Below are 22,734 nucleotides of genomic sequence, written 5' to 3'. Positions count from 1 at the left end.
AAAACCTAACCTAACTCAAAACCTAACCTAACTCAAAACCTAACCTAACTCAAAACCTAACCTAACTCAAAACCTAACCTAACTCAAAACCTAACCTAACTCAAAACCTAACCTAACTCAAAACCTAACCTAACTCAAAACCTAACCTAACTCCGAACCTCACCTAACCACTTTATTCATCTAATGGGTAGGCTATACAGGGTTACTTTTTAGTCAGTTAACAAACTTCGTATAAATGATCGCTAAAGTAAATGAAATATACGTTTTGTTTTATTTTTATCCCTTCTCAAATAAAATAAAAGAAAAGTGCACCCAAATGATTCCACAGAAACAGTAGAAAACTTGGTCACCCTACTTACTGACGGCAGTGGCGGAGGCGAGGAGTGAGCGGGGCACCCGCTCGCGGCCAGCGGCAGCGCTTGCACATGGGGTAGAGTGGCGGGCGGGCGGGGAGCTGTGCGGTGTAAGCAGAGTTCAAAGATGGCCGCTTTTGTTCTTCGCCGCGCAGGCGGAGCGTCCCCCCCCCCACTCCTTGATGGGTTAAATTTGGTCCCGGCGGTTTTAAATTGATTCCAAATTACTGGCTCACATCGAAACGCCGTGCTGCGTCATTTGTGCTGGCCCTCGGGTTGTTAGCGAAATTAGCCTACTTAACACCTTTTCAATTTCCACAGCTAAACGTAGTGCTCCACGACCTTAAGCATGCGCAAGCACTGCAAACTGTCCAAAATCCAGTAGGCTCTGACTCGCCGACAAAATTGTACGCAGACTTGGGAGACGCGCATTAGGCAAACCGGTATTTCTTAACACGGGCAGAATCTCTGCCTCGTACAACCTAGGAGCCGCTCTCAGATTGTTATCGGCCCTGGCGTACACTCACCATTTCATAAAACTCGCGGTTTGAGTACATCGTTTCGCGGCTCGCGGCTCAGCGGCGACTGGGCGAGCGAGGAGAAAATGAACCGACGGTCCGTCCGGCACACAGCGCGGCGCGAGACTGAGCGCCTGAGCGGCGGCGGTAAGGCGGCGCGCGCGCTCCCCGCCTCCCCCGCCGCGCGCACCCCCGTCGCACACCCTCACTCATGCGCCGCGCATGAACTCAAATTGACCCCAAAACCAGCTGTGTGTAGGGTGTGCATAATTTGTAAAAAAATTAGGAATAAAAATAATAAATCGTAAAAATAAAAAGTACATGTTTTTTTATTGAAATGGGTTCTATTAACGATACTGAATTCAGGGTTTTTTTTTGTTAACTGACTAAAAAGTAACCCTGTATGTAGAACATTGTTAATAGCGCGATCTATTTGGAGCGATCTGAATGATCAGTGCCACCTAGCGGACTCATTAAAAGATTTATTGTTCACATTCACCTTATTTTAAATGATATGTGTTCATGTCATTGTATGTAGTAATTTCGGTATTTTTTTTTCTGTTCTTGCTATCGAGAACAGAAAAAAAAATACCGAAATTACTACATCTATACGCCTATACACGCCTATACGTAGCTAGTCAAATTGTACAAACTTGTAAACGTTTTATTTTAAACTAGCTTTTGCCGGCGCCTTCGTCTCCGTGGGTAGCTTATTTTTTATGCAGTCAGCTTTTTATCAATTCACCGTAAAAAAAATAACGCTTCCCTTTTTACTCCCTTAAAGGGCGATTTCTGGGATGAAAAAAAATACAGAAGCAGGTATTTATTTCAGGCGTCGTAATTCTTAGCTTTTCGGAAATGTACATGAGACAATAATTGTTTCTACAGACCTTCCTAGTAGTTTTATTGACTTTGAAGCAATTTATAATAAGCTACTTTTATGCATGTACGCTGAATTAATAGTCTTCCAGGGCTGTGTGTAGATTACTACAATTACTGGGTGCAATAAGTCCTTTTGTGTTAATTAGTTTTTTTTGTTATTGTGGTCACTGAAGGTGAAGGCCTATGTAGGTTGCGTATGGTTATTATTTTTGTTCCTCACTAGATGGCAGTAGTAGTATGTTAGTTCTAATCAACTACTACAAATAAAGAGATTAGAAGAATCAAAGATAGATATAACTCCATAAAATAGATGGATATTGGATACAGTCTAAGGAAAAAACGTGCCTCGAAAATCAAGAAAATTTGATTCTCGTTCAGAGGGCGTTACTAGCTTTGGCCTACTGTCTTATAGATGGCGTTGATGGTTTCGTTTGTTATTTAACAATTTTAACGCATATCAGTTATAGAACATGGGTCAAAATCATAAAAATAATTAATGCAAATAAAAAAAATCATTTATAGATAAAAATATGATAAAATGTATTTAAATACATTTTATCATATTTTTATAAATCTTCATTTTTAGTTTGAAAGTGTGTCGACAGATGGCAGTGAATTTACTGGGGTTACAAAATTTACTATGACAGTACTGCTCTAGTACAAGTTACTCTATGGAAGAATGAACAATCGAATTATAATAAAAGCATTTTAGGAATGTTATTATTTAATGGCGCCATCTAGTTTTAATAATTGTAAACTGTTTGTAAGAGCTCATCCGTCAAGTCAAATTTTCGGTTTTGTATTTATAGCAGGATGCGGTGGCAGTTTGTATACGGAAATGACGAAAATGTAAATATTTGATGTCATGTACAAAGGTGTCGGCGGTCTGCTTTATTTACTAGACCGGTTATTAGGGTTTCGCTAATATAGTCTGTAGGGCGCGTGTGACGGGCACTTGAAATAAAATAAATATTGACTTGAAAATACTTTATAATTTGACCTATAGATAAGTCGAAGTTATAGTTTGTTGTGGTCTGCCGCCCGCGCCGGTCGGAACTCGTCGGGTCGGGGGCGCGCTCATCAGTTCATCGACGAGCGCGTGCGGGCGCTACTCGTCCCGGGGCGGGTGCGGGTGCGGGTGCGGGTGCGGGTGCGGGTGCGGGGGGTCCGGCAGCTGCAGCGCGCGCAGCTCGTCGGGCAGCGCGTGCAGGCGCAGGCCGCGCTCCAGCAGCACGTCGGGCAGCGCGCCGCCGCCGCCCGCCGCGCCGAGCGCCGCGCACCGCACCGTCAGCCACTGCGCATCCGACACACACACACATATTATAACACCGATCATTTCAATACCATTATCACTTAACGTGTCTCTATCACCTCGGGTCTGTTTTTCAATAGGAAATAGAGCATTAAAATGTAATACCAAAGATAGATATAACTCCAAGTTACTCTATGGTAATACCTACAGTCTGTAGATGACAACGATCGAATTTTTACATGTTGTATAAAATAGTGAGTGTCGTATTTGGGGCGACACAGCCACGTACCTTGTGGTGGGGCAGCACGTCCATGGCGGCGTGCGCGACGGCCTCGAGGCGCGGCCGCGGCGCGCGCGCCTCCGCCTCGAGCCGCAGCGCCCAGGGCAGCGCGGCGCCGGCGGGCTCGGCGCCGTGTCTGCGCAGGCGCCGCGCTAGCGCTCCGGCGGCGGCGGCGGCGGCGGCGGCGGCGGTCGGCGGGCGCGCGTCGGCGTCGGCGGCGGCGGCGGCGGCGGCGGCGAGTAACGCCGGCCACGCGGCGCCGAGCGCGCGCGCCGCCGGCAGGCTGCAGTCGCCCGCCGCCGCGTTCGACCACAGCGGCGTGCCGCTCGACGCTACATTCATAAATACGTGTCATTTCCTTTTTATACTAAACGCACAGGTAAACCCGCGTAAAACACGTAAAACCTGACCGGTAATATATAATCATTGTCGGGAGGGTGCCGTTCATTCTCATGTATATGGTGACGTTTAGTATAGTATGAAAAAATTAGTTCCAATAAAATTCCGCAACATGGCGCGTGATCGTGGCGCGGTATTCCTGGTCAGGCTTTACCGAATAAATTCATTTTATTTATTTATTTATTTATTTTCGGAGAACCAACAGCTATCAATTATACAATAGTTATATAAGTAAATAATAAAAAGCCAATTACAGGTTCCCACCAATAGCAACAAGTTAACACATAATTGGTGGTTAGCACTAAAATTTTACAACGTATTCAACTAATACTAATTTCAAAATGTGAATACCTACTTATCAAATACACACAATTCAATACTCTTAGTATACTGAGCTAAGAAAAACAAAACTTATTAATAAAATACATCAATCGATACAGTGATATTATTATGAATATGCTATCGCATAAATAAATAATTTAAAAATAAATAATTTAAAAAACCGGCCAAGTGCGAGTCGGACTCGCGCACCGAGGGTTCCGTACTTTTTAGTATTTGTCGTTATAGCGGCAACAGAAATACATCATCTGTGAAAATTTCATCCGTCTAGCTATCACGGTTCGCGAGATACAGTCTGGTGACAGACAGACGAACGGCGGAGTCTCAGTAATAGGGTTCCGTTTTTACCCTTCGGATACGGAACCCTAAAAATGCATGGTATGAAATAGAATGAACCTAGGGCCAACACCGCGTTGTTGGGGTAGCGGCGCGACAGCTCCCTGGCGGCCGCGGTGCCGCGCCGCGTGCGCAGCGCCAGCGCCGCCGCCTGCTGCTCGCGCCAGCGCGCCGCGCAGCCCGAGCCGGCGGGGGAGGCCTGCCGATGTTACGATCGACCATTAACGATGACATCTCTAAATTGCTAAAACGTTGTTGCTGAAACGTTGGAATTTAAGAATTTTACAATAAAATAATATATGTTAAAAATTGCTACTCCCAAATACGCTAACGACTCAATTAACGACCCACCACCATAGCTTGTCAAAATGCATAGTTTGTGAATAATGTTAGTTGCCAGCGACACAGGCTAACATGGTCTCACCAGCAGCCGCTGCAGCAGGCTGTGGCGGCGCGCCGGGTCGGCGAGCAGCGCCCGCGCGGCGCCCCACTCGGCGGCGGCGGGCAGCAGCGCGCGCAGCAGCCGCGCGCCGCACCCGAGCGCGGCCGGGGGCGAGGGGGGCGACTCCGACGTCGCCAGCGACACAGGCTAACATGGTCTCACCAGCAGCCGCTGCAGCAGGCTGTGGCGGCGCGCCGGGTCGGCGAGCAGCGCCCGCGCGGCGCCCCACTCGGCGGCGGCGGGCAGCAGCGCGCGCAGCAGCCGCGCGCCGCACCCGAGCGCGGCCGGGGGCGAGGGGGGCGACTCCGACGTCGCCAGCGACACAGGCTAACATGGTCTCACCAGCAGCCGCTGCAGCAGGCTGTGGCGGCGCGCCGGGTCGGCGAGCAGCGCCCGCGCGGCGCCCCACTCGGCGGCGGCGGGCAGCAGCGCGCGCAGCAGCCGCGCGCCGCACCCGAGCGCGGCCGGGGGCGAGGGGGGCGACTCCGACGTCGCCAGCGACACAGGCTAACATGGTCTCACCAGCAGCCGCTGCAGCAGGCTGTGGCGGCGCGCCGGGTCGGCGAGCAGCGCCCGCGCGGCGCCCCACTCGGCGGCGGCGGGCAGCAGCGCGCGCAGCAGCCGCGCGCCGCACCCGAGCGCGGCCGGGGGCGAGGGGGGCGACTCCGACGTCGCCAGCGACACAGGCTAACATGGTCTCACCAGCAGCCGCTGCAGCAGGCTGTGGCGGCGCGCCGGGTCGGCGAGCAGCGCCCGCGCGGCGCCCCACTCGGCGGCGGCGGGCAGCAGCGCGCGCAGCAGCCGCGCGCCGCACCCGAGCGCGGCCGGGGGCGAGGGGGGCGACTCCGACGTCGCCAGCGACACAGGCTAACATGGTCTCACCAGCAGCCGCTGCAGCAGGCTGTGGCGGCGCGCCGGGTCGGCGAGCAGCGCCCGCGCGGCGCCCCACTCGGCGGCGGCGGGCAGCAGCGCGCGCAGCAGCCGCGCGCCGCACCCGAGCGCGGCCGGGGGCGAGGGGGGCGACTCCGACGTCGCCAGCGACACAGGCTAACATGGTCTCACCAGCAGCCGCTGCAGCAGGCTGTGGCGGCGCGCCGGGTCGGCGAGCAGCGCCCGCGCGGCGCCCCACTCGGCGGCGGCGGGCAGCAGCGCGCGCAGCAGCCGCGCGCCGCACCCGAGCGCGGCCGGGGGCGAGGGGGGCGACTCCGACGTCGCCAGCGACACAGGCTAACATGGTCTCACCAGCAGCCGCTGCAGCAGGCTGTGGCGGCGCGCCGGGTCGGCGAGCAGCGCCCGCGCGGCGCCCCACTCGGCGGCGGCGGGCAGCAGCGCGCGCAGCAGCCGCGCGCCGCACCCGAGCGCGGCCGGGGGCGAGGGGGGCGACTCCGACGTCGCCAGCGACACAGGCTAACATGGTCTCACCAGCAGCCGCTGCAGCAGGCTGTGGCGGCGCGCCGGGTCGGCGAGCAGCGCCCGCGCGGCGCCCCACTCGGCGGCGGCGGGCAGCAGCGCGCGCAGCAGCCGCGCGCCGCACCCGAGCGCGGCCGGGGGCGAGGGGGGCGACTCCGACGTCGCCAGCGACACAGGCTAACATGGTCTCACCAGCAGCCGCTGCAGCAGGCTGTGGCGGCGCGCCGGGTCGGCGAGCAGCGCCCGCGCGGCGCCCCACTCGGCGGCGGCGGGCAGCAGCGCGCGCAGCAGCCGCGCGCCGCACCCGAGCGCGGCCGGGGGCGAGGGGGGCGACTCCGACGTCGCCAGCGACACAGGCTAACATGGTCTCACCAGCAGCCGCTGCAGCAGGCTGTGGCGGCGCGCCGGGTCGGCGAGCAGCGCCCGCGCGGCGCCCCACTCGGCGGCGGCGGGCAGCAGCGCGCGCAGCAGCCGCGCGCCGCACCCGAGCGCGGCCGGGGGCGAGGGGGGCGACTCCGACGTCGCCAGCGACACAGGCTAACATGGTCTCACCAGCAGCCGCTGCAGCAGGCTGTGGCGGCGCGCCGGGTCGGCGAGCAGCGCCCGCGCGGCGCCCCACTCGGCGGCGGCGGGCAGCAGCGCGCGCAGCAGCCGCGCGCCGCACCCGAGCGCGGCCGGGGGCGAGGGGGGCGACTCCGACGTCGCCAGCGACACAGGCTAACATGGTCTCACCAGCAGCCGCTGCAGCAGGCTGTGGCGGCGCGCCGGGTCGGCGAGCAGCGCCCGCGCGGCGCCCCACTCGGCGGCGGCGGGCAGCAGCGCGCGCAGCAGCCGCGCGCCGCACCCGAGCGCGGCCGGGGGCGAGGGGGGCGACTCCGACGTCGCCAGCGACACAGGCTAACATGGTCTCACCAGCAGCCGCTGCAGCAGGCTGTGGCGGCGCGCCGGGTCGGCGAGCAGCGCCCGCGCGGCGCCCCACTCGGCGGCGGCGGGCAGCAGCGCGCGCAGCAGCCGCGCGCCGCACCCGAGCGCGGCCGGGGGCGAGGGGGGCGACTCCGACGTCGCCAGCGACACAGGCTAACATGGTCTCACCAGCAGCCGCTGCAGCAGGCTGTGGCGGCGCGCCGGGTCGGCGAGCAGCGCCCGCGCGGCGCCCCACTCGGCGGCGGCGGGCAGCAGCGCGCGCAGCAGCCGCGCGCCGCACCCGAGCGCGGCCGGGGGCGAGGGGGGCGACTCCGACGTCGCCAGCGACACAGGCTAACATGGTCTCACCAGCAGCCGCTGCAGCAGGCTGTGGCGGCGCGCCGGGTCGGCGAGCAGCGCCCGCGCGGCGCCCCACTCGGCGGCGGCGGGCAGCAGCGCGCGCAGCAGCCGCGCGCCGCACCCGAGCGCGGCCGGGGGCGAGGGGGGCGACTCCGACGTCGCCAGCTCCTCCTCGATTGACGCGCAGCGCCGGTCGCACTATGTGAAAAAAACAGAGGGACGTATTTCAAAACGATCGCGGTCCTTCAGAGAGAGAATGCACCTCCGGGCCCGGCTGCTACACGTCGATTAGTGTTTCCTGCGAGTTTATACATTCGCTTTTCGAACTCTCCCCGAACACTAAGCGATGTGTAAATGAAGACATGTATATTTTGAAGCTTTTAAATTGACCGTTTGTAAGGTGGGTTTCCAATAGATAATTTGACAAAACAGTAGGAACGTTGGGTAACGATAGAGGACCGTTCGATTTATAGATGCGTACCTCCTCTCTGGCCTCCCGCAGCAGGTCGGCGTCGGCGTCGGCGTCGGCGTCGGCGTCGGCGTCGGCGTCGGCGACGTCCCCGGCGGGCAGCGCGCGGCGCAGCACGGCGCTGGCGAGCGCGCGCGCGCCGGCCGCCGACAGCACGCCGCACGCGCCGCCGTGCACCTCGTCCACGATTCTGCCGTTCCGGTACATACTATTCATTTATTTTCTCAAAATTTTACGGCGAAGCCGACGTTGCCGGTTAAAAAATAGGTCGCTAGGTGCGCAGTTTACGGTCGGTGAAAAAATTTAAAAATTAAAAACGCCGCGGTCACGATTTCGGGACTGCAGTGTTGCATAAAAATTCCATTATTTGTCGAGTTCCAAAACTTTGAAAAGTCGAACCGGTCGTATCGACTGAAGGCTCAGTCCATTAAACGGCCCGAAGGGACGATCGATACTTATTATTATAATGTCGGTCCCGCTACTATTTAGGTGTCTCAAATAGGTCGGCGTATTTTCAGCGGAAAAATACACTTCTCTGTTTTAATAAAAAAAAAAAAGGCGGCAAAGCGAATCTTTTCGCTTTCGCAGGCGCGCGAACTGCGCGAACGACGTCAACGTTGCGGTTACCTGGCGATGTACAGCAGATGTGCGGTGGGCACGGCGGCGTCCTGCAGCGCGGCCCGCAGCGCGACCGTCGCGGCGCGGCGCCCGGCGTCCTGCCTCCCGCCCCCGCCCCCGCCCCCGCCCCCGCCCGCGCCCCCGCCCCCGCCGCGCACGGCCGCCCAGTGCGCCAGGCGCGCGAACAGCGCGAACGCCAGCGCGTGCGCGCCGCCCCAGCGCTTGAGGGTCGCCTGCGCCGAGTCGCGGATGCGCCGCGCCTCCGTCGCGCTCTCCGGCGACTCCTGAACACATATTTTATCATTTTTATCATCAACCGGCCAATCGATAAAAAACCGATCACCGTTTGCAAATATTCGCGGACCGATTCTATCCACGTTTCGAACTAATATTTATGTCCGGTACGTACGGGCAGCAGCAGCAGCTGCGAGAGCAGCCACCGCAGTCGCCAGCACAGCAGCGCCACCACGCCGTCGCCGGTCGCCGCCGCCAGCGCCGCCTCCCACAACGCTTCCACCCAACTGCGGTACCCTGCACGCGAAACGTAAACATTAAAAACGATCAGACACGATCACACTAAATATAATATAATTAACCGGCGACCCGCCCCGGCTTCGGACGAGTGCAATGCTGATGTAAAACATTGTACAAGTAAAACGTAACAGAACCGGGCGGCGGCTACTAGAGGCGCACGGACTCGCCCCCGCCCCCGCGCCTGCCGGTGCCTAGCCCCATCGCCACAGAGCCCTGTGGAGCCGGTCGGGGCGCGGTGCATGGAGACGCTTGGGCCGGGCGGCATTATTAACGTACCGTAGTCGTCGCTGAAGTAGTGCGGCGGGTCGACGGCGAGCCTCAGTAGCTCCCGGGCGGCGCCGGGCGCGGTGTGTGCCGCGTGCGTGGCGGGCACGCGCCGGGTAGCGCTCGCTAGCGCCAGCAGCGCCTCCCCGCAGTCCCACTCGTCGGCGCCCGCGCCCGCGCCCGCGCCCGCGCCCGCCGCCGAGTGCACGTATTGTGCGCCGGGGAGCAACGGAACCTTCGCTAGACTGCAAGTGCAAACGGAATATTCTTCCTAAACTTTCATTGAAAAACTCTACAGAATAAGCACATTTAATTATTGCCGACCGCTAATGAGTCGCGAGTTCGATCTTGAGAGCTCTACTAGTGGTCAGTGAAGAGTTTCACTATCCATCTTTTAGGTCTCATCGTCGGATCGACTCGACGGTCCCGAATTATTCTATCGTATTATAATCTGTATTATATACGTATAGATATTCGCAAAGTTCCAAATCGATATTACGACTATTAGAAGCGGGTTAAAATCGACTCGCAAAGACTTTATCGCGTTGTTAGTTTGTTGGTCGGTTACGTGTACACCTAAAGTTAATATTCGACGTGACATACCGTAACGCATTAACCAATAGCAAGAACAGTGCGGCGGGGTCCGCGCACGGCAGCACGAGGTCGGCGACGTCGGCCAACGCCGGCGCGCGTTGCGGGTCGGCGTCGGCGTCGGCGTCGGCGCGCGTCGGCCGCCAGTGCGCCGCGCCGCGCGCGCGCTCCACCCGCGCCCACACCGCGCCGGACGGGAGACCGCTGTTCGCCACCTGAAGGAGTATATGCCGACCGAATAACAGAGTGGCGACTTGTCGACCGACCCGACTCCCGCCGAGAGTACCTAGTTAGCTACGGACCTTGTCCTCGTAGTCTTGCAGGCGCTGCTCGGCCGCCTGCTCTAGGCGCGGGTCGCGGGGCGGGGGGAAGGGGGCGGGCGGGGCGGGGGGCGCGACGGGCGCGGCGGCCAGCACCAGCTCCAGCAGCAGCACCAGCGTCTCCCACAGCCCGGCCGCGCGCACCACCGAGCCTACACACGTAACGTTTTTGAGTCATTTATTACCGCTGTCAATGATTGATGATTAATTTATTCGCTAATAACTAAGCAAAATTAATAAAGCGACGGCGGGCCCGCGCCCGACACTCCGGCCATCACTCAGCGCCAGCACTCACCGTACGTGTACAGTATGTTGGGGTAGGCGGCGGGCAGGCGGCGACAGGCGCGCGCCCGACACTCCGGCCATCACTCAGCGCCAGCACTCACCGTACGTGTACAGTATGTTGGGGTAGGCGGCGGGCAGGCGGCGACAGGCGCGCGCCCGACACTCCGGCCATCACTCAGCGCCAGCACTCACCGTACGTGTACAGTATGTTGGGGTAGGCGGCGGGCAGGCGGCGACAGGCGCGCGCCCGACACTCCGGCCATCACTCAGCGCCAGCACTCACCGTACGTGTACAGTATGTTGGGGTAGGCGGCGGGCAGGCGACGACAGGCGCGCGCCCGACACTCCGGCCATCACTCAGCGCCAGCACTCACCGTACGTGTACAGTATGTTGGGGTAGGCGGCGGGCAGGCGGCGACAGGCGCGCGCCCGACACTCCGGCCATCACTCAGCGCCAGCACTCACCGTACGTGTACAGTATGTTGGGGTAGGCGGCGGGCAGGCGGCGACAGGCGCGCGCCCGACACTCCGGCCATCACTCAGCGCCAGCACTCACCGTACGTGTACAGTATGTTGGGGTAGGCGGCGGGCAGGCGGCGACAGGCGCGCGCCCGACACTCCGGCCATCACTCAGCGCCAGCACTCACCGTACGTGTACAGTATGTTGGGGTAGGCGGCGGGCAGGCGGCGACAGGCGCGCGCCCGACACTCCGGCCATCACTCAGCGCCAGCACTCACCGTACGTGTACAGTATGTTGGGGTAGGCGGCGGGCAGGCGGCGACAGGCGCGCGCCCGACACTCCGGCCATCACTCAGCGCCAGCACTCACCGTACGTGTACAGTATGTTGGGGTAGGCGGCGGGCAGGCGGCGACAGGCGCGCGCCCGACACTCCGGCCATCACTCAGCGCCAGCACTCACCGTACGTGTACAGTATGTTGGGGTAGGCGGCGGGCAGGCGGCGACAGGCGCGCGCCCGACACTCCGGCCATCACTCAGCGCCAGCACTCACCGTACGTGTACAGTATGTTGGGGTAGGCGGCGGGCAGGCGGCGACAGGCGCGCGCCCGACACTCCGGCCATCACTCAGCGCCAGCACTCACCGTACGTGTACAGTATGTTGGGGTAGGCGGCGGGCAGGCGGCGACAGGCGCGCGCCCGACACTCCGGCCATCACTCAGCGCCAGCACTCACCGTACGTGTACAGTATGTTGGGGTAGGCGGCGGGCAGGCGGCGACAGGCGCGCGCCCGACACTCCGGCCATCACTCAGCGCCAGCACTCACCGTACGTGTACAGTATGTTGGGGTAGGCGGCGGGCAGGCGGCGACAGGCGCGCGCCCGACACTCCGGCCATCACTCAGCGCCAGCACTCACCGTACGTGTACAGTATGTTGGGGTAGGCGGCGGGCAGGCGGCGACAGGCGCGCGCCCGACACTCCGGCCATCACTCAGCGCCAGCACTCACCGTACGTGTACAGTATGTTGGGGTAGGCGGCGGGCAGGCGGCGACAGGCGCGCGCCCGACACTCCGGCCATCACTCAGCGCCAGCACTCACCGTACGTGTACAGTATGTTGGGGTAGGCGGCGGGCAGGCGGCGACAGGCGCGCGCCCGACACTCCGGCCATCACTCAGCGCCAGCACTCACCGTACGTGTACAGTATGTTGGGGTAGGCGGCGGGCAGGCGGCGACAGGCGCGCGCCCGACACTCCGGCCATCACTCAGCGCCAGCACTCACCGTACGTGTACAGTATGTTGGGGTAGGCGGCGGGCAGGCGGCGACAGGCGCGCGCCCGACACTCCGGCCATCACTCAGCGCCAGCACTCACCGTACGTGTACAGTATGTTGGGGTAGGCGGCGGGCAGGCGGCGACAGGCGCGCGCCCGACACTCCGGCCATCACTCAGCGCCAGCACTCACCGTACGTGTACAGTATGTTGGGGTAGGCGGCGGGCAGGCGGCGACAGGCGCGCGCCCGACACTCCGGCCATCACTCAGCGCCAGCACTCACCGTACGTGTACAGTATGTTGGGGTAGGCGGCGGGCAGGCGGCGACAGGCGCGCGCCCGACACTCCGGCCATCACTCAGCGCCAGCACTCACCGTACGTGTACAGTATGTTGGGGTAGGCGGCGGGCAGGCGGCGACAGGCGCGCGCGGCGGCGGCGGCGGCGGCGCCGGCGCCCGACACTCCGGCCATCGGCTCGCACGCCAACGCCGACACCAGGCGACACCACAGCTCCGCCGATACGGACGGATCTTTCTCTGTGGACACATTACATCGGCATACGGACACATCATCTTTATGTCAATTTTATTTAAAAATGTATGTAAAACAAGTATAATAAATGCGATGATTTATTGATTGAAAATAGTGTAGCTGGTAAGCATGCGTATTTATTTTTTTAATTTCAAGCGGATATTTGGTTTGAAGATGGTCTTCCATGTTTTTACTTTCGCTGATCGTAACCGCCGCCGACTGATTTTAACCGGCGCACAGACACTACTTAAGTTGCTATTATCCCAACCGACCCCCGGCCAAGTGGTGCAAACAAAATCCCGTATACTAGTACCTTGCGCGAGCTCGTCGCGTAGCCTCGTGACGTAGTCCTGCGCGGCCTCGGTGCGCCGCAGCAGCGCGAGCCGCCGCGCCCGCAGCGCGCATGCGTCGGGCGCGCGCGCCGCCGCCGCCTCGCTCGCCGCGCGCGCCGCCTCCGCGCCGTGCACCCATTCCTACACAGGACGACTCTAATTATACCTATACTTAACGGTTAGGTATATCCTCAATCGATTCCTCTCTATTGCTCGGCAAGAGTCTGTGTACTTTACTGAATGGGGTATAATTTGTCAACTTTTTCTTCATCTGTTACAAATTAGTCAAATAGAAATACTTTGCAGTTTGCAATAGTTTGCAGTTGCAGATTTTTTTTTTTTTTTTATTATAAACTGATCGGCGATTGGCCCTAGTCACACCTGATGGAAAGTGAAGACAGGGCCTAAGATGGAGCTCACCGGTTCAGTAACAGCCTATTCACTCTTGTTTTAAAGAGACCGAGGTCATATTGATCAGGGAATACAGATGGCGGGAGCGCATTCCATTCCTTAGCCGTCCGTACCAAAAAGGAGGAGGCAAAACGTTTCGTCCGAACGAATGGAATGTGGACCACGAACGGGTGCATACGCTCCCCGCGCCTGGATGTCCGATGATGGAAAGGGGAAGGTGGGATCAGGTCGTGCAGTTCCTGTGCGCACTCCCCGAAATGTATCCGATAGAACACCGATAGGCAAGCGACTCGACGGCGATGCTCAAGGCTCTGTATCCTTGACTTGACCGATGGATCATCACCAAAGAGTCTATGAGCCCGGCGCTCTACCGAGTCCAGGGCCGCCAGCTGATATTTGGCAGAACCGTCCCATAGGTGGGAGCAGTATTCCATGCACGAGCGTACCTGTGCTTGGTATAGGGAGAGAAGCTGATTCGGCGTGAAATACCGCTTCACCTTAAATAGGACACCAAGTTTTTTGGCAGCAGTTTTAGCCCTAGACTCAATAGTCGACCCGAAGTTTAAGTTTGATTTTAAACTTAGACCGAGAAGCTCTAAAGTGTTGGTCACGGGAAGGGACACATTTCGGAAAGTGGGAGCCAAGGTAAACTGGCTCCGTTTTGCAGTGAAAAGACACGCCTGTGTTTTAGTGGCGTTGAATCCAACCAAGTTGGCCTCGCCCCATTCGGACACGGCATCCAAGGACAGATTCAATCGCTCCACCATGGTCTCCCTGAGGATCTTGGTGTCAGCTACACTGACCCTCGCGTCACCAAGGTATCTCTCCGTAACCGTGCTGTCATCCGCGTACCCAAAGATACCGGGCTTGAGCAGATCGTTGATGTGCAGCAGAAAGAGGGTCGCGGAGAGGACTGAACCCTGAGGTACCCCGGCATTAATAGCCAAAAGATCAGACGAGCATCCATCTAGGACAACTCGAATAGATCGGTCCCTCAGGAAATCAGTGATCCAGGAGCGCAGGCCAGAGGAGATCCCATACGCGGAAAGCTTGCTAATTAGGCTGTCGTGCCAGACTCTGTCAAAAGCCTTGGAAATGTCGAGGGACACGGCGATAGCCTCACCATGTCTCTCGATGGCCTCGCCCCATAGGTGGGTGGCATAAATCAGAAGGTCCCCAGTAGACCGATTCCGGCGAAAACCGTATTGCCGATCACTGAGGAGATCGTTACCTTCGAGATATGCCAGGAGCTTGGTGTTCAGAACACGCTCCATAATCTTACAAAGTATGGAGGTGATCGCGATAGGTCGATAATTTGACGGGTCAGCACGACTACCCTTCTTAGGTACAGGCTGTACGTTTGCAAGCTTCCACGACTCGGGGACTTGACCCGACCTCAGGGAAAGACGATACAGGCGTGTCAGTACTGGAGACAACTCAGGCGCACAAGTTTTCAACACAATCGCTGGAACTCCATCAGGACCACTAGCTTTGTTCACGTCTAGACAGCGCAGTGCTTTCAATACCTCCCTTTGGTGTATTTTTACTTCGGGCATTGAAGCACCAAAGGTAGGCAAGGAGGGAGGCTTAGCGACGCCAGCGTCTAGACGCGAATTTTCTGCGAAAAGAGAGGCAAACAGGTTTGCCTTGTCTTTCGCTGTATGCGCCAGTGATCCATCTGGCCTCAGCAATGGAGGTAAAGAGGGGCGACAGAAATTCGACTCAACCGACTTTGCCAGCGACCAAAACGCCTTACTCCCTGACGGGTAAGAGGCTAGCTTGGCGCCTACACGGCGAACGTGAAGAAATCGGGCTTTCCGTATAACCTTCTTGCAAGACTTAGCTGCTCTATTGAACGACTGCTTCTTTGCCTGTACATCCGGATCTTTACGACTACGAGCATCAGCCCACGATAAATAAGCCGCGTGCTTAAGGGCTTCTGCCCGGTCACACTCGGCGTTGAACCATGGACGAGCTGTGCCTCCGGTTGCTACGTCTGAGTAGGGAATATAGTATTCCATGCCCAGACGCAACACATCGGTGATAGCATTCGCACAGATCGACGGATCATCACTGATGAAACAGGTTTGCTGCCAAGGATAAGACGCAAAGAAGTGCCGCATCTCATCCCAGTCTGCTGACTTGTATCGCCACACTCGCCGTGAGCCTCTAGGGCTACGATCCTGCGGGGAATGGAACGACACAGATTTCACCAGACAGTGGTCAGAGGTTCCCAAGGGGGATGACACAGACACATTGTACCTGTCTGGGTCTGTTGTCAGCAGAAGGTCCAAGCAATTGGGTGTGTGGCCAGCAACGTCCGGAACACGAGTTGGCTGGTCGACCAGTTGGGTGAGATCGAGAGATAATGCAAACTTGCGGGCCTCTCTCCCAGCATGGTCAGTAAACTGGTATGGGCACAACCACTCCTCATGGTGGGCATTGAAGTCTCCCAGAAAAACCAACTGTGCTCGCGGGTATCGTTGCTGTGCAACTTCCGCCGCCTCCGTGAGTTGTTGGAACAGCCTGGTTGTCTCCAGGTCACCACTGTGCGATCGATATATTCGATAGATGGTAACTAGAATCACTAGAATGCATGGATCTTTTGAAAGGAAAGGTATGAAAATAAATGTAAGCGAGACCATAGAGTAACTTATACTAGAGCGGTACTGTCATAGTAAATTTTGTAACCCCAAATTCACTGCCATCTGTCGACACACTTTAAAACTAAAAATGAAGATTTATAAAAATACGATAAAATATATTCAAATATGGATAAATGATTTGTTTTTATTTGCATTAATGATTTTTATAATTTAGACCCATGTTTTTTCACTGACATGCGTTAAAATTGTTAAATAACAAACGAAACCGTCAACGCCGTCTATACGACAGTAGGCCAAAGCTAGTAGCGCCCTCTGAACGAGAATCAAATTTTCTTGATTTTCGAGGCACGTTTTTTCCTTAGACTATCCATCTATTACAGAGTTATATCTATCTTTGGCGAGACGAAAGTAATGGTATTCGAAAAAGAAAAATATATGACAAATTGTGAAATTTTGATTGGTCAAGAAAGAGTAGAACAAGTGAAAAGTTTGTGACGGTAAGCATGATGAAGACATTGAAAGGAGAGTGAATGCTGGAAATCGAGTGAATGGGGCACTTAAAGCTTTTATGAGCAGCCAGGTGTCGCAAAAAGCACGGTTGGCTGTGCATAGAGGGGTGTTGGTGTATAAAAAAAAAAATAAGGGAAAAGTGTGGACTGAACGAAGATGTAGTGACGAAAATTGAGAAAGGTATGTTGAGATGGTTTGGACACGTGCAAAGAATGAGTGAAAGAAGGCTAACAAAGAGAGTGTACAAGGGAGAGGTAGAAACGGGAGTTGGAAGGGGCAGACCTCGGCGGACTTTCTCTGATCAGATCGGGGAAATCCTGAAGAAAGGCCAGGTCAAGAGCACCCTAAACCGGCGAACGTGTATGAGGAATGTTATGAAAGTGAAGGAAGCGAAAGAGGTATGCCAGGATCATAGCAATCCGTGATCTCTGCCTACCCCTCCGGGAAATAGGCGTGATTATCAATGTTTGTTATATGTATGTAGAAATACTTTGATAACATAAACTAACGAATTTAGGGGAACAGAAGATAGATAACGGAAAAAAAGGCTAACTAATGTCGCACCTGATAGTCGATGTACTGCAGCCACAGCTCCACGTCCCTTGGGTTATCAACGAGCGCCCGGCGCAGCGCGGCGCCGCGCTCCCCCTCCCCCTCCGCCTGCGGGCCCTCCCCGCCCCCGCCCCCGCCCCCGCCCCTGCCGTCGACCTTCGCCTCCCAGTAGCGACGCGTACGCTTCCTGTGCCCCGCCGCCGTGCGCTTCAGACCGAGTGCCAGGTGGAACTCTGGGCTGTTGTATCTGATTAAACATATTTATTCAACATTATGTGTCTCTGCATCGGTGCATCCTTACCAATCAAATTACACTTTAGGCATATTATGCAAGGTAAATATTAAGGTCACAGTGAACAGCTTTGACTATGGGACCCACCCACCCCAAAACGATGAAATAAAACTTAACTGTTTTATTAATTTTGGCTGATGAAATGTCATATTTTTTATTTCGTTTTAGACATGCAGCGGATGCTGGTACTAGTGATGGGAAATAGGGATGTAGACAATATTTTTTTAGAACTGTTTTCATTTTATATATAGACACGTAATTATTGCAAAAAAAAATTGTTTGTCTGTGCGTGTTTCGCATGCAGTGACGTTACGCGCTCCGATTTGCATTTGCAGTCACGTGATGCTCTGCACATCATTTTAAAAACTTTTGATTATTTTTAATTTATTTATTACGCATATTTGAAAAAAATGAAAAAAATGAAAAAAGATTTATTGTGCAAATTTGAGTATACAATAAATCACGACCCTGTGTCCTGAGCTAGGAAACCCTGTGTTACAGGACCCAGTTTCGTTATACTAGTTTCTTAATCTAGGTATATATTGGTACAAATTGTACAGAGAGTTACTTTGAAACTTACAGATAGCTGTGCATACTTTAACATATATGTTGCTGCGTGTGAGCGAGTGTTTGTTTGTATGTATGTGTATTTGTGTGTGTGTGTGTGTGTGTGTGTGTGTGTGTGTGTGTGTGTGTGTGTGTGCGTGTGTGTGTGTGTGTGTGCGTGTGTGTGTTAGTGTGTAAAAATGCATACTAAAAAGTTTATAATAAGAGGATAATTATACTTCTTAATTTTTTTTTTATTTTATAAAAATGTATAAAAAATTTAACATATGTGATGTGAATGTAATATATAAATATTTAATTATTTTAACACGTTTAGGAGGAATTCAGTGTCGTGGTAATCCAGTTGACTAAGCCACTTAGTTAGATACCGTTTGCTAGGAGGTTTCTTTATTGGATGTAGTTTACAGAATGATTTCATAACTAAAGCTGAAATGAAGGGGTGAAATCTTTGGGCAAATTTTGTACGCGTTTTTGTGGTTTTCCAGCGCTGACGGCGTCTTGTATCTGCTTCAAAAATCTTGTCATGCAGTTTTCCATAATTATACATGATTTTCCTAAGGTATAATTGGCGAACCGAAAGAACATTGGCGAGCGTGTATAGTTCTTTAGTACTGTACCGTGATGGTTTCCGGTAAATCACTTTGAGAAGGGACCTTTGAGCTCTTTCTAAAGTAATGAGGTGCGTCTTTGCCGCCCCTCCCCACACTGAATTGCAGTAACATAGCACGGATTCACAAAGAGCGAAGTAAACTGTCCTCAACAGTTCAGGATATGCAATATTTCTTAACGTGCGAAAGACAAACATGAGCTTACGAACACGGCTTTTAATTGACTCGATGTGCTGCCGCCAAGTCAGGTGAATATCGACCATTACACCAAGGTATCGCATGGTGTTTGAACGCTCTAAGAAGCTAGCGCTGCTGAAATTGGAGGACCCGGACAGCACGTCATTCTGATGTCTAACCGTAATATAAAATCCATCGTGAGGTTGACCTCTGGAATCGATCGAGAAACATAGATATTTGGTCTTCTGGACGTTTAATGTTAGCAAGTTGGAGTCGAGCCATTCTACAACTAGTTTTAAGTTAAGCTCCGCGGTACTTTGGACTTCTGGCCAGCTTTTTCCGCGTACCAGACTAGCTGTATCATCGGCAAATGATATTGTTATAGCATTTTTTAGTTTAAGGTTGCAGAGGCCGTTGATATAAGCCAAAAACAGAGTTGGGCCGAGTACACTTCCCTGGGGGACCCCAAAATCTACGTTAGCAAAGTCGCTGGTATGTTCTCCCACCCGGACACACTGCCTACGATCTCGTAAATAAGATTCGAACCACTTAAGTGCGAGTCCCCTGATGCCAAGGCTCTCGAGTTTAGCCAATAGGATCGGAATAGAAACAGTATCGAAGGCCTTGGCAAGATCTAAGAATATTCCTACGCACTTTTCGCCTTTATCTAAAGAATCTACTATTTTACCAACAAGTAGGTCAATCCCTTGTTCGGTGGATCTATTTTGTCTAAAGCCAAATTGGTTAGGTGACAGGCTGTTATTGCGCTGAAGAAACAGCAACAACTGTGCATTGATAATTTTCTCAATAAGTTTACCAATTATACTAAGCAAGGAAATTGGCCTATAGTTAGTGACTTGTTCTCTACTACCTGCCTTGTAAATTGGTGTTACTGAAGCCAGCTTGAGAAGATTTGGGAAAGTAGCGGAAGTCACGCTCAGATTACACAAATAAGTGATGGGCTCGGAAACGCTATTCACAGTCATTTTTAATATATCTGGTGTGATGCCGTCTAATCCCGGGGAAGTACCAGCCTTTAATTGTCTAATAAAAGAGGCTACCTCGTGAGTGTCAGTAGGTCGAAGGAAAAATGACGAAACCGGAGAACTGTCACCCTGTTGCATTTTGGCCAAGTGCGCCTCACTTACTCCCATTCTATTGAGCGTCACCTCCGCTAAATTTACACTTACATAATATGATTTTCAGCATTCTAATATTCCCTGCTATGGTAAAAACATAACATTTTATATATTCGCGATTCATGTCAACATTCCTATTGCCGAGAATATTTCTGATTGAGAGATGTTATGGTAACATTACCAAAACTGGCAATTTATGTATGGCAAGTTATGAAGCGTGTGTTATTTGTATAGAAACTAGATTTATTTCTTATGGTGAAATATTTAAGAAAGTTAAGGTCCTTATGTTAAAACCGGGATCATTTCACTTGAATTTCATGATTTTTTTGTAAGTTTCCATAAATTACCGCAAAACTCTCATAAATTGCAGGGAAATTTCCTTGTTAATTTAGGAAATATGGTCTATTAATAACATTGTTGTATGTTATTTCTCGCAAAACCATAAAATATTTGCTTAAAAAATGCATTTTAGTGATTCGCATGTATTTAAGTGCTAGTTTGTTTAATCAAATTATAACTGCATGTGGACGCATCAATTAGTCCCCTCGATTCGATGAGACTGTTTTCTACGAAAGTTCATTGTTGAGGTCACATAATGTCCCTCCCTAGATACCTAATGGCCTCAGTACTAACTTTTTTTGGTACAATAGTGGTACCGTCAAAAGGGCGTAAGATTCTTAAGAACATACGCTTTTCTTGTACACATGATTCTTTGGTTTTTTTTATGATACATACTTGAATTTTATACAAATATAAGAAAGCTAAACAAATAAAGTCCTTTCTTCCTGCTCACAAGCACTAGAATGCAGCTTCATGTTAGAGCGCCTATCCAGTCTAGAATGTAATTGTAATTTTATGTTGTATAACTTTATTGATTTTAGTTTTTAGGGTTCCGTACCCAAAGGGTAAAAACGGGACCCTATTACGAAGACTCCGCTGTCCGTCTGTCTGTCTGTCACCAGGCTGTATCTCAGAACTAAAAACAGAATAAAATAAATATTTAAGTGGGGCTCCCATACAATACAACAAACGTGATTTTTTGACGTTTTTTGCGTTATGATACGGAACCCTTCGTGCGCGAGTCAGACTCGCACTTGGCCGGTTTTTCTTTCAGAAACAAGAGTGGAGTAACACAACATTGCATACACTGCGCTGATATACACTGCAATAACAAACCCAAATTCTGGCAATATGGTTTAAATTTTAATGAAATTAATATTGTCATGTTTAGACCAGAAGATAATTAAAAGTTAAGGAAAGCAGTAATAAGTGTGGTGACATACTGCGGACGGCCGGGGTAGTAGATGGTGGAGACGCGCAGATTGCCGCCGTCGAAGCGCCGGTCCACATAGTAGTCCGGTTCGGGCTCGGCGCGCGGCGCGGGCACGGACGCCGTCTCCGGCTCGCTGTCGCTAGACTCCAGCAGCTCGCGCTCGGCCTCGCCGCAGGGCACCATCGCGGCGTCGCCCTCGGCCGGACTTGAGTCTGCCCAGCACATCGCAGCGCCGGCATCAGCCTCGCACGGGCTCGAGGAGGCGGCCTCCTGACTGTAAGCCGGGAACAGAGACATCGTCGCGACACTACTGCTCTTCTTGTTCAATGCTGAACGGTGTCATCTCTCGACGTAATATAACTATTATTGAATTTTCGGTTCTTTTCGACTATTATGTTGTTTTTCAGAGAAAAAACTGTGTGATAAAAACAAACATTTACCTCTTGCCTTCACTTGACGTAGCGACCGCGATCGTTCGGAAACATGATAAGTAAATCTTAAGTAATGAAAAGTACACTCCACACTCATGCGCGAATCACGGCGCGAAGCCGCGAACGCGAGTGTGGAGTCTAGTTCGCTATTCAGCGAAATCGACTCCACATTCGCGTTCGCGGCTTAACGCCGTGATTCGCGCATGAGTGTGTGGAGGGCCCTTAAGGCCGTTCCATCGGTTTGCCGCTGTCTCTGTCACATTTCGCAAGAGACGGGAAAGAGCATGCGCGCCAAGTGTCCATTTTGATCGAATTTTATTTATTTTAAAAACGTTACCCTACAATATCGAAATTCGAAAGCTATTAAATTACTATTTAATTATTTATTTAAATTATTATTTAATTACTGTTTTTTCTTCTTTTTTTGTTTATAGTATCACATAATAAATAACCGAGTAAAGTTGGATTAAAAGTCCGAGTTAGAGGTTACTTTGGGAATTAATTGTATCGAGCGAAGTGTCATAATTCGTGTATCGGAAGCTATGATATTAAAGATAATACAGTCAAGAACTACATAAATTTTTCCACGTCTACGAATATCAACGCCTCTTAGAAAAACATGATCATATAAGGAGATTTTTCGCCTCTTGGCTCAGGGAACCGCCTTAATGTAGCAACGCTATTCGAGTATTCGCGTCCGCCCGTGAGGGAGAGAACCAAAGAATTGAGTTAACGTTTCGAAATCACATTTCGAATATATGTAGAAAAGCATTCAGAAATCTAGGGTTTGTACTAAGGATGGCTAATGGATTCACAAATATGAAGGCTATAACATGCGTATCTCTGTATAATGCGTTGGTTAGAATGCTGAAATATGGGCTCCACACGAAGCAAAGTATATTTTTATGTTAGAGCGGATACAGAATAAGTTCATTAGGTATATGTATATGAGGCAATACGGCGTATACCCGTTTTATCCGCTGATGTATCCGACATTGTTTATTTTAGGCATGGTCGGATA

At 53.4% G+C, this 22,734-nt stretch overlaps 3 protein-coding genes across 3 annotated transcripts; 1 reads left to right on the top strand and 2 right to left on the bottom strand.

The window, feature by feature from the left end:
* Positions 1-3,437: 3,437 nt before the first annotated feature.
* Positions 3,438-4,716, bottom strand: LOC134744976 (serine/arginine repetitive matrix protein 1-like). Its single transcript, XM_063678924.1, has 3 exons — positions 4,711-4,716; positions 4,433-4,558; positions 3,438-3,617 (listed from the first exon to the last, which is right to left on the bottom strand). The coding sequence occupies exons 1-3, from the start codon at positions 4,714-4,716 to the stop codon at positions 3,438-3,440; spliced, it is 312 nt and encodes a 103-aa protein (XP_063534994.1).
* A 29-nt stretch (positions 4,717-4,745) lies between these two features.
* On the top strand, positions 4,746-7,292 carry LOC134744975 (uncharacterized). Its single transcript, XM_063678923.1, has 3 exons — positions 4,746-4,751; positions 4,787-7,071; positions 7,127-7,292. The coding sequence occupies exons 1-3, from the start codon at positions 4,746-4,748 to the stop codon at positions 7,290-7,292; spliced, it is 2,457 nt and encodes an 818-aa protein (XP_063534993.1).
* Positions 7,293-7,327: 35 nt separating this feature from the next.
* LOC134745062 (uncharacterized) lies at positions 7,328-21,739 on the bottom strand. Its single transcript, XM_063679039.1, has 11 exons — positions 21,293-21,739; positions 17,239-17,473; positions 13,129-13,288; positions 12,659-12,820; positions 10,253-10,422; positions 9,963-10,165; positions 9,372-9,604; positions 8,971-9,092; positions 8,571-8,845; positions 7,956-8,133; positions 7,328-7,672 (listed from the first exon to the last, which is right to left on the bottom strand). The coding sequence occupies exons 1-11, from the start codon at positions 21,577-21,579 to the stop codon at positions 7,469-7,471; spliced, it is 2,229 nt and encodes a 742-aa protein (XP_063535109.1). The 5' UTR covers positions 21,580-21,739; the 3' UTR covers positions 7,328-7,468.
* Between the last annotated feature and the right edge of the window lie 995 nt (positions 21,740-22,734).

The sequence above is a fragment of the Cydia strobilella genome, chromosome 10 (genome assembly GCF_947568885.1).
Source record: "Cydia strobilella chromosome 10, ilCydStro3.1, whole genome shotgun sequence".
Classification (NCBI taxonomy): Eukaryota; Metazoa; Arthropoda; class Insecta; order Lepidoptera; family Tortricidae; genus Cydia; species Cydia strobilella.
This window is presented reverse-complemented; position numbering and strand designations above follow the sequence as displayed.